The following is a 13,523-nucleotide window of genomic DNA, read 5'->3' on the forward strand; positions in this document are numbered from 1 at the left end:
GATATTGGAATTGAAACCTGAACCTTATGCACTGCAGGTGGAAATCGCACCACTCCGCCACTTAGGTCTGAAACAAATAATTTAAGTAAAAAGAGCAGCAGTGATTCTCTCAGGTGTGACAGTGGACAGTTGTGTGGACAGTTGTGTGGACAGTGGAGACAGGTGGTGGATGGAGATGGATGGTAGACGGTGTGTCTGCTTCTCGTAAAGTTTTATAGTACATTTGAGTCAGGACTTGTCCGCTGTGCTGAACTGCCTGTGGGGAATTCTTCAACCATGTCAGCTTCAAGTCCCCCATACCACCACCCCCTCCACCTCCGTCTCTCTCTCTCTCTCTTTCTTTCTCTCTCTCTCTCTGTCTTTGTATTCCAAGTAACTGTGGCTGGTTAGACTGTAAGTGTTTGTTCAGTTCTGGGCTGGCAGTGAGAAGTGATTTTGCCCCCACTCTTACTTCCTCCCTCTGGTTTTTCCCCATTTTGTTTCCTTCTTCAGTCTTTGTTTTCTGGCACATGGTATCAGTCTGGTTTGTCATCCTATATTAATGGCACCATCGAGTTTGGGATTAATATGGTGAAGATAATAAATTCAATTGGCTAGAAGTATAAAATTATCAACTGTCATACTTTAGATGACAGACAGGTGGTGCACACATTTTTGAAGCCTAATTTATTTGTTTATTTAAAAATAACGTGATAAAATCACACCACTGCTTACAAAAAACATCAAATGTTTTAAATTAGTCAAAAATGGTCAAGATTTAAAAGATATATAAAAATATTATATGAAATGAGCACAAATTTAGCCAAACATGCTACAAACATAGATTGATGTCATTTTAAACAATAATAATTGGAATAAATTGAAGAAACTCTTAACAAAAATATAGAAAAACTAGGTAATAAAATTATACTGGTCATGTCTGAACCCCCACCCCCCGACAAATTCAGCTTCAGAGACAGCATCCCTGTACGTCATAATGATCATTTACTGTACAGCTGAGTAGATCTTTCACTACTCAGACGTCACTGACGTCACATCATGATGCAGAACTGTGGCTGTGGGATGTTGGTAAAAAACTCACATGTACACATCAGTTGATATGAATTCAAAAACTCAGTGGTACAGCTGGTGGTTTCCTGCCACCATCTGAATGCCAGGTGGTACTTTCATAAGAAACTTGTTCTGTTTCTCGTCAGTTTCAAGTCTATGGACTGTTGTTGGCTTTTCCCAGGGATCATTACCTCACCAATCACACAAGAACCATTAACCAGGCCATTGATGTTTCTGAGATGAGTTAGTTTCTGGAAGATGTGACCGCAGACATGCTTTCACTTTGACCTAAGGTAAAATGATCAGTAACTGTTAAACTGAAAACACAGAACTCTTTTTTTGGTAAGTTTCAGTTTTAATTATTGGATTTTTTAAAATGAATTTCCACATAAAAGATATAGGAGCAAGTAGCTGGGGTTTCAAGTCGAAACAAAGCAGATGATGGTTGATTAGTGATTTATTTTTATTAAACTTCCTGAGCTTTGTCTTCAGTGTCCTCTCTCTTCAGCCGTCACCCACTCACAGTCTGCAGCGCCTACCTGATATCCCGTACCTACAGCTCGTATCCTGTGTGTGTGTGGGTGTGTGTGTGTGGGTGTGAGACAGACAGAGACAGAGTCAGAGACAGAGACAGAGAGCCTGGGTGTGAGGATGTGAAAGTTGCCTCATATGTTTCTCTTTACTTCTCTTTATTTTGTTTTTATTATAAAATGCATTTTAAGCGCAATCCCAACTTGTGTGTTTTTGGGGAATCCCATAGAAATTATATGTAAGTGTGTGTGTGTGAGTGTGCATTGCTGTTATTTAGGTCATCCACTGCAGTACTCTGACTCTATTCTAAAGGGAGCCTTGTTGCACACTTCATCACACAGCAGCCTGCGGCAACTTAAGCCTCTGGTCGTCTCTAAGACTCCGCTCTGCTCACGAGATCTCACATGATGATGGATCAAGCCCATAATCGTCAAAGTGCCCCGTGTGTCTGCAAGAGCTTTTTGTTTTTAATGTTCTTTTAGCTAAGGGAAATGACAACAAGAATGTCTAACAGAGAAATAAAAAAAAAAGCTGGGTGAAAGTGTGATCTGATCTGATCTGATCTGATACGTTTAAGGCTGGAGGGTAACATGTTTTGCATTTTTACAAATTTCCCCAAAGACTAACCGATGTGTTTTATTACGATTGCTACACTCTGCTAGAGTGTCTGCGCAGCGTTTGCATGGATACAAAATCTGTGTGGAAGAGATTTACATGCAAATGTGCAAATGATACAGTGGAAATACAGAGTCACTGCGTGATCTCAGAGGGAAAATATCTGACTTCACTGACAACAAAAGTATTTAATCCTCTTTTTATGTTTATGTAATAACAGAATAATACAGCATACTGAAAACACTGAAACCACAAACAAGAGCGACTTCTTCTGAGCTAACTGTTACCAACCTTTTGGTGTAAAGAAGCTTTAAAACTTAACTTTAACTTTCTAATAACTCCTTTTTCTCCCATGTTTTGCTACCTTGTGCTCATCTTCCTGTTTTATTTGTGTTTATTTGTGGTATTGTTTTTGCTCTGCTTGGTCTGACTTTTTTTACATCTGGCAACCCTGCTATACATTTGAAGTAATAACAATAATAATAATAATAATAATAATAGAGTTATTATTGTTTGTCAGAATTTACAGTCAGAGTCTTTGCCAGCCACATCGACTGCCACAGGCACCATTAGGAATTCCCCCGGGAATCAAACCCAAGACTCTCTCTGCTCTCCTGCAAGTGTGCCAACTGCTACACTATGGAACCATCATTTATATTACATTATATTATATTATATTATATTATATTATATTATATTTTATTATATTATATTATATTATATTATATTATATTATATTATATTATATTATATTATATTATATTATATTATATTATACATATGATAATGCCCTGTGATCTTGCAGTGGTTTGATCAACGTATGTAAGAAAGAAATGGAAAATGGTTCAAATCCTCCTCATAAATAACAATCCAGCGCAGAAATGTTTTCCTCCACTGAGGCCGGCTGTTTGTTTTGGTTAAGGTGGAAATGTGTTCCTCTACAATCTCTTCCTCTGCAGATACACTATCCACTCCCACTTAGATAGAGCCACAAAACAAAAACAGGAGTTCTTGTTTTGTAAGCCAAACATGAATTCCCGACCTTGGGCTGGTGAGAATGGTTTTCTGTGGTCTCTGCAGGAAGGTGATGCTCTGAAGTCTGAGCATATTTGACTTCAACTAAGGAAAAGAAACAAACACCGCCTTAAACTGAGAAAGAATTGGATTTAAGTCCTTAGATGGGATTTAAAGGAGGATTTTACAGTACAATTAAAGAATACCTCGATGGGAAGACTTAAGTTAGACTTAACTGGAGGACACACAGAGAAATAGCTTTGTTTTAAACAGGAAATAAATAGCATATAAATAATTGTCTTTCTTGGTAAAAGAACTATGACCCAACCGAACTACAAGGTTCCTTGACTGACGTGACAATTCAGTTCCTACTGTGCGAAGTTTGTCGGCAGTTAGTTACTACATCACTACCTATGGCAACAGTTCCTGTACTACCTTTAGGTGAGCGTGATATTTCCACCTGATTTTAATAGAGTCAGTTTAAACAAGAGAGAAAAATAAGCCAAACTGATACACTTGGGTTCACACTTTGATAATGTTTAAACAGGAAGTTGAACCATGTCAAAGACACTGGTGGAAAGTGTGTTCTCGGGTGAGCAGATGGTTATCATCTTCTTCTGTGTGTGTGATATTTAAAGGTAGGGTTAAAGGGTCAGAGGATGTGTTATATCTACAGTAGTTGGAGTGCTCATTAAACACAAAAACCAGTGTGTGTGTGTGTTTGTTTGTCCTTCCAGTGTGTTGACGAACCAGAGCAGCTTAACTGTCCTCCACTCGCTCTTCATCACCCACTCACCTGCTGCTGTTCAAATTTAACTTTTGTAAACCGACCGTCAAATATTCAGAGTTCTAGACTCCTACAGTTCTCTTTTTCCTCCCGTTCCTCGTCTGTGTTGTGGTGCGTTGTTTTCCACAGCAGCAGGCTGTGGGAGTTGTTGTCAGTGAGCGGCCTGTTTACAGAACATGGAGCAACGTACGGGTTCTAAACCAGGGGTGTCTCAACTTGTACTACGGTCTGTTTATTTCCTGCAGAGTGAAAAGTTCACTCTGCTGATTCACAGGAGTCACAAAAAAAGTTATTTATTTATAGATAGATAGATGGCGAGACCTTATTTCTTTCTTCCTTGTTCCTCATGTATTTCATCCTTATACTGTGAGGCTCTTTAACCACATTTTCATGGTTTAAACAGTATTTTTTATGCCAGATGACTTGTGGGTAATTGCATGTTTGATGGCTGTATCACCTCTGGTCATCCGCCTCAGTACGGTGTGGCTGACCATATACATCAAAATGATGTCGGAGGATTAACTTGATTGTCTATGAAGAGGGATTCATCCCAGGGCAGATTGAGGATTAGACCTGAAAGTGAGTGCAGATTGTCATACGACCTCTAATGACTTCAGCTCTTACACAGCTGTTATATTCTGGCTGTAGTGAACATAAAATTATAACATAATTTCAGAAAAAAACAAAACAAAAAACAAACCTCCAGACAAAAACCATTAAAAGCAACGAAACCATTTCATCGGTTCTTCTCTGGTCTCCTGTGCCTCTGAGTCAGCCACCTAAGTGGAAGCTTGTGCACTGTGGAAACTGTCTGAGAGAAGATCAAATATTAATAAGAGCGAGCCATGTGACTTTGTCACCACCGGTGCTGATCTGCAGGGTGTGCCGCCTCCAGGATTTCACTGGAGACTCCTCTGACAGTGAAACTGAGCCGTCACTCACTCGCTCCTCTTCCTCTCGGCCCTAAATCACCACGACTTTATAAATAGGTAGCGTAAGTGACACAGTGGAGGGAGGAAGACCACATTGGAAGAAAGACCCACTTAAGGACACTCACTGAGACACCCGAGGCATCAAACTGGATGGAGCTTCCTCTTGGCTCTCAGTCTGAGGATGTACAGTCGCTCAGACTGTGGTCACGGAATGTAGCCTTTTAAAACAAACAGTGCTTTCCTTCTTAGCATCGCGGCTACTTGACACCAGGCAAATAAATAATGGTCTGTTTTCCAGGCCCGGCCGGGAAATGGAACGTTCCTGTTCCTCCCATTGTTTTTCTCATGCCATTGATCTTTTCCTCCTCTTGAAAGTGGGATATAAATTAATTGAAACGGGAGGAAGTGCAGCCAATTCTCACTTGCTTCACACCTGTGTTCGTGTGTGTTGTTCCTCTCTGCTCCTGCTAATCTCTGGAGCCCGGATGGAAACCAGTGGGTTAGCAGATTGTGTTTCCTACTTGATTTAATATTAATAGATCTGCATGCTACTGTGCTACGCTCCCTGCAGATGGAGGGGGGGGTGGGGGGGCGGGAGGGGCAGTATAACACTGTCCCCAGCCACACTCTTTTACCATAACTCTCATCCCAACAATCGTTCCGTGGAAATCCGAGGCCCCGCGGACGACGCGGTACAAATAGGATGCAGGTTATGAAAGGGAAAACGAATCAACAGAGTAACCTGAGCAGGTGTGAAGGACGGAGAGCAGATCCACTGGGAGGAGATGCGTGGGCGCCACTGGAAAAAAACCCTCTTAGGTGAATGGCTTTATTCATTTATAGAACTCTTTAGTTCTAGACTGTTGGAATATTAATAACCAGACAGCTTAAAGGCAGAAGATCTAATGGAGACCATCAGTCCATCTCCACTGTCACATGTCCACAGACCCATGGTGTGACAGCACGGTATATCATATGTTTTAGTTTCCCTCAACATAATATCACTGAAGGCGGACTGCAACCTTTAAATGCCGTTTAAGTGGGTTGGTTTTTTGCAATTCCTTTCATTTTGAATTCTTCATCACAATTACAGACATAAAATGAACTCCTATCTTTAAACCAACTCTGGAGTAGATGATACTAAATATTTACTAAATATTTCACATTAAAAACATCCGTCCCGAGGTGCTCACTGGCATGATCAAGTATTTCAGAAAGAATGTTCTGCCCTGAGCTGCTGCCACAGTCTGAGCCTGGTTGTTCTCTGTGTACAGGTTGTGACCACGTGGTGTTGTATGAAACACAGAGGTCAGTTCAGGATTGTACATTGTACAACCCATGGTATTTTTAAAAACATTAAACCAGTTTTTACTGATCAATAACAGACTTGAGTGTTATTCCTAAACCTGCTTGGCTCTCTTGTTTTTCTAGGATATTCTTTTAGTGTTTTTTTTGTTTTGTTTTACTGATTCACCAAACTAACAAACTGTACTGTGAGTCCAGGACAAAGGTTCACCTCCAGAGAAAGAAGGGGAAAACTTAATTCCATACGAAGACAAACATCATCAAATGACTTACTGTGCAATTAAAATCATAAAGAAGAAGAAAGTGCCGCCTGTTGACTTTTGATTTAACGCTACAGAATACAGTGTTTGAGGTACTTCAGAAAACTTCTAAAAAATTTAGCAGTGTCAACACTGCTGAAGGTCAGTATTGATTTGAACAAATATTGACTGTAGGCATCAGTGTGAAAACAAGACAAGACAGCAGTGGGGGTTAGGGACCGTCTGGTGTGTCGGCCACTGTACAGACACAGTGTTATTATCATTATCAGACTGGAGGCTACCATTAGTTCTACTGTAGTAATCACACGTTAGCTCCTTGACTGTGGGCTGGAAAACACACCTGCAACTGTAGGATCACCGCCGCAGGGCAGGCGACTTCCTGAGCTCCTGAGGGGAATCTGAAACGCCGGGGTACAGAGGTAGGACGTGAACGTGGTTAACAGGGGCCGTTTGTCACTGGGCTATGAGATGGGGGAAGGGAATTTAGGATTACATACAAAGAAGATGCATTACTTTAATACTGTGCTGGTTTTGTGACAGTCTGTTATATTTTCAGATTTAACACTCTTTTTATGTTGTGTTTTTTTTCTGCTTCTGAAATTCTGGATGTTTGTTTGTTGTTATAAACCAGCTATATTATGTTACTATATATATTTGTCAATTATTATTTTAAGATGAGTACTAAATTATTTTTAAAATGAGTACTAAATACTGGTAAATATATGTTAAGGCTATTTCTCAGCTGGCGTTTTTTTTTTGTAATTTAAGAAATAGTTTTAAGAAATACTGCAGTACATTGATAGACATAAATATGCAAAATAAAGCAAATAAATGAAGACAATAGAATTTGTCCAGAGACCTTTGTTGTCATGTCCCAAATCCTTTGGGACAGGGATCCAGGTCAAAGATGACAAATACTTCTAAAAAAAGTATATTTTAAGTCTCCCTGCTCTGGATCAGTGCAGTATGCACCGATGCCGCTCACAGAACAGGCACAAGGATGACCAGGGATCTGACTCCAGGCAGGAGAGGAAAAGGGATCTGAGTCACTTCAGCTTGGCAATGTAAACCATGTCTGAGCGGCCGCTGCAATGCAGACAAAGCCAGTTTACAAAGGGATGTGAAAGGCTTCAGAGAGCAGGAAGAGAACCAGGTGAAAAAAGATGTGAGAACTCATCTAATGGGCCTTTGAAATGAAAACCAGAGTGCTGTAGACCAGTAAGCCGCAGTCTACATCCTTGATATCAAATGTCAGTCATACAATTATGACTATTCATGTGGTTTAATGAGTAACAATGTATATTGTTACACTAGCAAACAACCAGGAGCCGGGAAGTTCAACAATAAGGAGGAAACAGCTCACTCTTTGAAACATATTTCTAGTGAGTGTCACAGGTTATGACACCACCATATGAAGTTGTTTTTTTGTTGTTGTTTGATTGTTGTGAAAAATGTATTAAAATTAAACAATGGTTTATTTTGTAGGGTTTGTAGATTTCTGACATCAACAAGTTGGCCTTTTGTTTTTATTGTTATACAAAAATAAATCCGAAAGACAGCTACAGTAATCATGATTTAAAGTCACATTAAAGCGGTTTTCTTTTTAATCTAGAAAGGGGAACAGCTGAGAAAAAACCACGTGAGGATGAATACGAACATGCATGAACTTTGGTTGTGTCTCAACAGGAGGGGGCATGGTAATACAGCGACTCCTCTCATGTGACTGTGGGTGCAGGGGTGTAGACCAGTGAGCAGCCCCTGCTGGAGGTGCAGGTAGTGTTGATGCAGGGGGTTGACTGTTCCTTTTGCCTCTTCTTCTTGATGTAAAGTAGGCAGGAGGAGACAAGTATACACAGAGACAGGCAGACAGACAGACAGACTGACTGCTCCCCCTGATTTCCTCTCTCACTCAGTCAGGCATTCTCTTCACACACGGATCTTTTTCTGTCCGTTCATTCTTTTTACCTCGAGAGGGGAGAAGACGGTGGTTTTCACCGACCGCTCTATGATTCAATTTTGGAGCTGCTGCCGTTTCTGACCCGGGGACCTCTGTGGAACATAACAGGTAACATGAACACGTCCGAGCGTCTGAAGACGTCGTCGAGCCTTTGTTTTGCTCTTCTAGACAGTTAGTGTCTCCCTCTTAACATCATTAGTGTTGTGTCGTCAGAAACTGGCAACCCATTCGCTTTGTTTTGTTGCACACCGTTATTTACCAACTGTGGCCGCCGTGTGTGCTGGGACACGTTCGACGACTGATCAACGCTGCGTCTCCGCTGCGTCCACGTCTGAACTAGCGGTTCGAGCTTGCAGAGCTGAAGGCCTGAGAGAAAAGACCAACTCTGGCCACTGGCTGTGCAAACGTAGCGCTTTTAGCCTAGCACCTACAGCTGCACCGGGTTAACGGTCATGTTAAGGTATTTGGATGATGCGTTTACATGAAGTCGTCATCAGACGAGTGACGCAGCGGTTCGAACACATCGTTAGCTGTGTCCGCGGCGTGAAAAAAGGCAAGATGGAGACGCAGGTTTTTGAGCAGCCATTGTGTGTGTGTGTGTGTGTGAGAGAGAGAGAGAATGAGTGCGTGTGTGTGTGTCAAAGATAACACTGTAGGACTGCACAGAAGTTGTTGCATTTGTTGTGTTGTGATGCTGTTTTTTTTGCAAAAGTCATTTTGAAATCAAATCTTTCTGACGTAGACACCAGAGACTGACCCTGGGTCAGAGAGACCAGTGTCCGTGAGATGTTTAAGGTCTGTACACCTTTGGAGGTTGGTTTCTGTTTCTGAGCATTCGTTGGGACTTCAATGATAAGCTACTTGTTTTTTTATTGCTCATCATTAAACACACACAGTAGATTTGATTGTTGAAAAAACACGTGCGAGTATGTCTAGTTTGTGTGCAAATACACCTCAACACACTCTACTGACTGACCTGTGTGTGTTGTATTTAATATCATTCATTCATTTTTGTACTGCAAATGACGTATTCGTGTCACAATTGCGTCGGTCAAATAAAAAGCCTCTTCAAACCAAGCTCTCCGGATGGATTTCAACTGCAGAGATGTGATGTTTTCACAGATCAGATGTTACTTATCCCATTATAATAGCCTGAAAGAAGAAAGAAAGAAAATGATTTTACTGCTGCTGGATCCTTCATCACTGAGTTTTTGTATTTGAATATGTTTAACTTTGTTTACCATCCTGCGTCATAGGGATGTATAATAATAGGATATTAGGATTTTATTAGATTAAGATCTTTATAACATCATACAGACTTTTAATATTGCTCCACTATTTACAAATTCTTGATACATTTATAAAATAATTTGTGGGAAATGTGATTCAGTGAGCCATCTTGGAGGAAAACAAATCAGATAATAATAATAATAATAATAATAAAATAGTAGCAAAATTGTCTTTTTGCTACTATGGCTTTTTGCCGTGACATTGTAAAGAATTCTATTAAAGATACAAAATTCAACAAGTGTGAAATTATTAGACCACAGAGTTGTATGGGCTTTTGTGTTGTGAAACGATTTAACGTTGTCATGTTGCTGGATATTTAAACTTTAATTTGCTTGACAAAGACCTGAAATAGAACACTCAAAACTCTGTGAAAATGAGAAGGTAACAGTATGAATGGGGTGTTGTTGGAAGCAGCTAATGTTGCATTGTACTTGAACTAACATTGACAAGATTAGACACTAAAAGCAGAGCTGGCGTTTTTTTTTTTTTTTCTTCCAATAAGTTTTATTTTTAAGTTTGAGGTGCGTGTGCAATAAGCTGGGCACTCTGTTTGTGTTTGGTTTATATGTCACCTTATTTATTCATGAAGGAAAAACAGGTTGTATGGTTTAAAATACCAGTAAAAAAATTTGGTTAGGATTTTATAAAAAGTCTAAAAAAAAAATCAACACAGATACAGATTCTGAAGAACTGGTATTTATAGATACTTAAAAATACCAGTCAGTGCTTTTACAGTAAATCAGTAATTACCAAATGATGGTTGTAGACTTAGGACCAACATATGGGTACATTTTTCTTCTTTATTATTGATTTTCTCCACACCCTTTATGCAGATTTCATTCATTAAATAAACCTAAATCTGTTTTGAAGTTTAATTTAACACCACATCTGATTGTGAGCAGGGAGAGAACGAAGCGTGTCGCAACTACAGATGGCAAACTATAAATAAAAAGTATTATTTAAATGAACTGAAAGGAGATGAATACAGTTGACACAGATGGTCCATAAGCAAAAGCTTGGCAGCAGCTGAGAAGTTGACGATGACGATGACGATGATGACACCGGTGAAGATGGAAGTACCTCCTGTAAGACAGTAGAGTAGACCAGGAAGAATCCTGACTTTGGCTTCTTGTAGGTCTTATACTTAGGCTCTGAATATTTCCTCAGGTTATGTCCACGTTGAACTTTTCACTAGTTGACAAAAGGCATTTCCATTATTGTCAAGGCATTCTCACTAATAATTGTTATTCATCCTCCCTGCGTTCATCAGTCCTTTACCTGCACCTGTCAACAGACATCCTAACAGTGAAACCAAAGTGGAACTTTTAAGATGAATTCAAAAGTGGAGATGTTCTGCCCCGCCATGTTGTGTGTAAGCACAGTTACACAGTTACTAAAGCTGTGTGTCCTGCATGTGCTGTATTTTTATCACCTCTTGTCTGCAGCAAGCCTGCAGTTTCCTGTTAACGCCTGGTGTGGCGTCAGTTATTTAGAGTTTTTTTTTCTTCTTACAGTTGCTGCCTTGACTACTAATGTGACGGTTTGTTACTCGTCATGTTCTTGTTCTGTAACACTGGACTAACCTGAACACAGATGTTTGGGGAAAGAACCTCTATAGTAATTTAGGAGCTGTTTTGTCGTGTGTGACATTTGACTGTTACATACTGTAGCTGAAAAGTTTGTTTTTACAGTGTGGTTCTGTTATTTTTATACCTCATGTTTTCCTCTGTGTGACTTCATTGTCTATCGGAACTTTTCCCCAGACACTAGGAACTTTATTACTTGGTACTTGTTTCCTCACCCTGTATTTTGTTTTGACTGTTGCTTGCCCTACAATTCCACAACAGCTTTTCGGCTCCACATTGGTGCTGGAGATTTTTGAGAAGTTTTTGTTTAGAGCATGATAATTCACCCTCTCTTTTCTTCTGCTCTTTTTCCAGGTGACGACGGAGTGCCGTGTAAATGACCGTAGACCATGAAGCACAAACACAAGGTCATGTTTTTCTGTCCCGTGACCGTCCTGGTCTTTATTTTTTACTCCTCTAAAAATCTCCATCAACATGTCTGGGGACAGAAGCCTCGTAAGTAACAGTTTTATTGTGACTAATATTTATTCATGATCGTGCTCATTCACCGCCCTTTAAAACTGTTTGAATATGTCGCTGTGTCGTGTACTGAACAAATCTGCTTTGCTGTGCTGACTGCAGGAAATCTGCCTTTCTATTTCAGTGCTTTATTTTCACAGTCTCTCTGCTGATGGTGCCAAACTTCTCCATAAAAAGTACTACGTGTTGATAGTCTTCTGTTTAGTTTTAAAATGAGGAAATGGTATATTAAAAAACATCACAGAAGTTCTGAAACCGATCGTTCACACTAGAAAATTTAAATCTGTAACAAAACGACGCACACGTACCAGGTTCCTCTTCGGAGGGCCCTGTTACACTTATCTCTCTGGGAAACTGTTAAGCCGTGGGGCGACATTGTGGAATACCTCTCAGTCCAGCAGAGGGGGCTAAAAGATTTCACTTAAGCGTGACAATCTTTCTCCTGTGCTCTAATACTTAGCGCTGACTTGTGTCTTGGCTGTTTTTAGTCACACAAATATTTCCAAGCTTGTTGTTTAATATATTATTTAATAGGCAGAAGAACAAAGAACAGACTGTTATATTTTTTCTAGGCATGAAAACATTTGCAAATTGAACAGTTCCCTCTGTGTCACATCAACTTCTCTTCATGGTCGATGCTCCTTTTAATTCATAATCTCGATGCCCTCGCCTTTCGTTATAAACATCAGTTTATAAGCATGCGCTTGATCAATATAACATAGTTTATTGAACACTATATGTTTCATTTTTCTACACCTCTAAAATGTGTTTTTACTTTTTTACAAAAATGGGGTTTATAAATGAATTCCCAAATGTCAAAAACGACAAAGACATTCTCATTCAAAATAAAAGAAATCAGATCGAAGTTGAGATTCAAATCAATGATTAAAACAAACTTGTACTGGTTTCTCTTAACTATATGTTTTTGGGGTTTTGTGATAATCTTACATTGGATCATGATATACTATGATGTGCTTAAAAATCGTTTCTGCTTTAGAGCACAGATGAAGAGCATTAGACGGAGGGGACATTTGACGGCAGAATTCTTGGCGTTCTGTAGTACGATAATGCCAGATGTTTGGTGTTAAGAGGGTCAAAGTGGACAGATGAGCCTCTGACTGTGTCTCCTCTCCCTCTGCCCAGCCGGTCACTCTGAGAGGATCAACTCTGGATAATCTCTTCTCTTGGTTCTTGATTTATGTTAAAGATTAAGTGTGAGCATATATCTACATTAAGACTTCATTCCACCCACTGTACACAACGTGACACAGGGGGAGCAAGATCGGGTCAAGGTTGCCCTTGTGCCCTTTAAGCTAAATTGACTCTGCCTTGTAAATATAATCACCATATTTGGGGAATTCACCTTTTGCTAAAAGAAATGTGAGGGAAGAGTTCACGTCCACTGAGGCCCTGTAGCCACTTGATTGACTTTACTTGGTTTTACTATTTAATGGCACTGCTAGTGTTAGTTTCACAGCAGCATCATGTGACCGCTTGTTTGTCAGCCGATGTTGGTGTTTGACTCCTGCAACTTGATATAGTGATGGGAGCCCCATGGCCGCTTCAGCTACGTGTGTCTTTCCAACACTTCTTCTGTCCTTCTGTAGTACAAATCTGATCAGCTACGTCTTCTGTCTGCAACAGAAACTTCAGTGATTCATATCTGATGCTTGCTAA

General features: G+C 40.0%; 1 protein-coding gene across 4 annotated transcripts in view; it reads left to right on the forward strand.

The window, feature by feature from the left end:
• Positions 1-6,684: 6,684 nt before the first annotated feature.
• Positions 6,685-13,523, forward strand: part of LOC103395857 (CMP-N-acetylneuraminate-beta-1,4-galactoside alpha-2,3-sialyltransferase-like) — a 31,809-nt gene continuing 24,970 nt past the window's right edge. For 2 of the 4 annotated variants that reach the window (XM_008333663.3, XM_025052485.1), the window contains exons 1-2: positions 6,685-6,913; positions 11,682-11,822. In XM_008333663.3, coding sequence (XP_008331885.1) covers positions 11,717-11,822 — 106 coding nt within the window. In that variant the 5' untranslated portion in view covers positions 6,685-6,913; positions 11,682-11,716. The other 2 variants (XM_008333662.3, XM_025052484.1) reach the window with 2 other exon arrangements.

Source organism: Cynoglossus semilaevis, chromosome 20 (genome assembly GCF_000523025.1).
Source record: "Cynoglossus semilaevis isolate Cse_v1.0 chromosome 20, Cse_v1.0, whole genome shotgun sequence".
Classification (NCBI taxonomy): Eukaryota; Metazoa; Chordata; class Actinopteri; order Pleuronectiformes; family Cynoglossidae; genus Cynoglossus; species Cynoglossus semilaevis.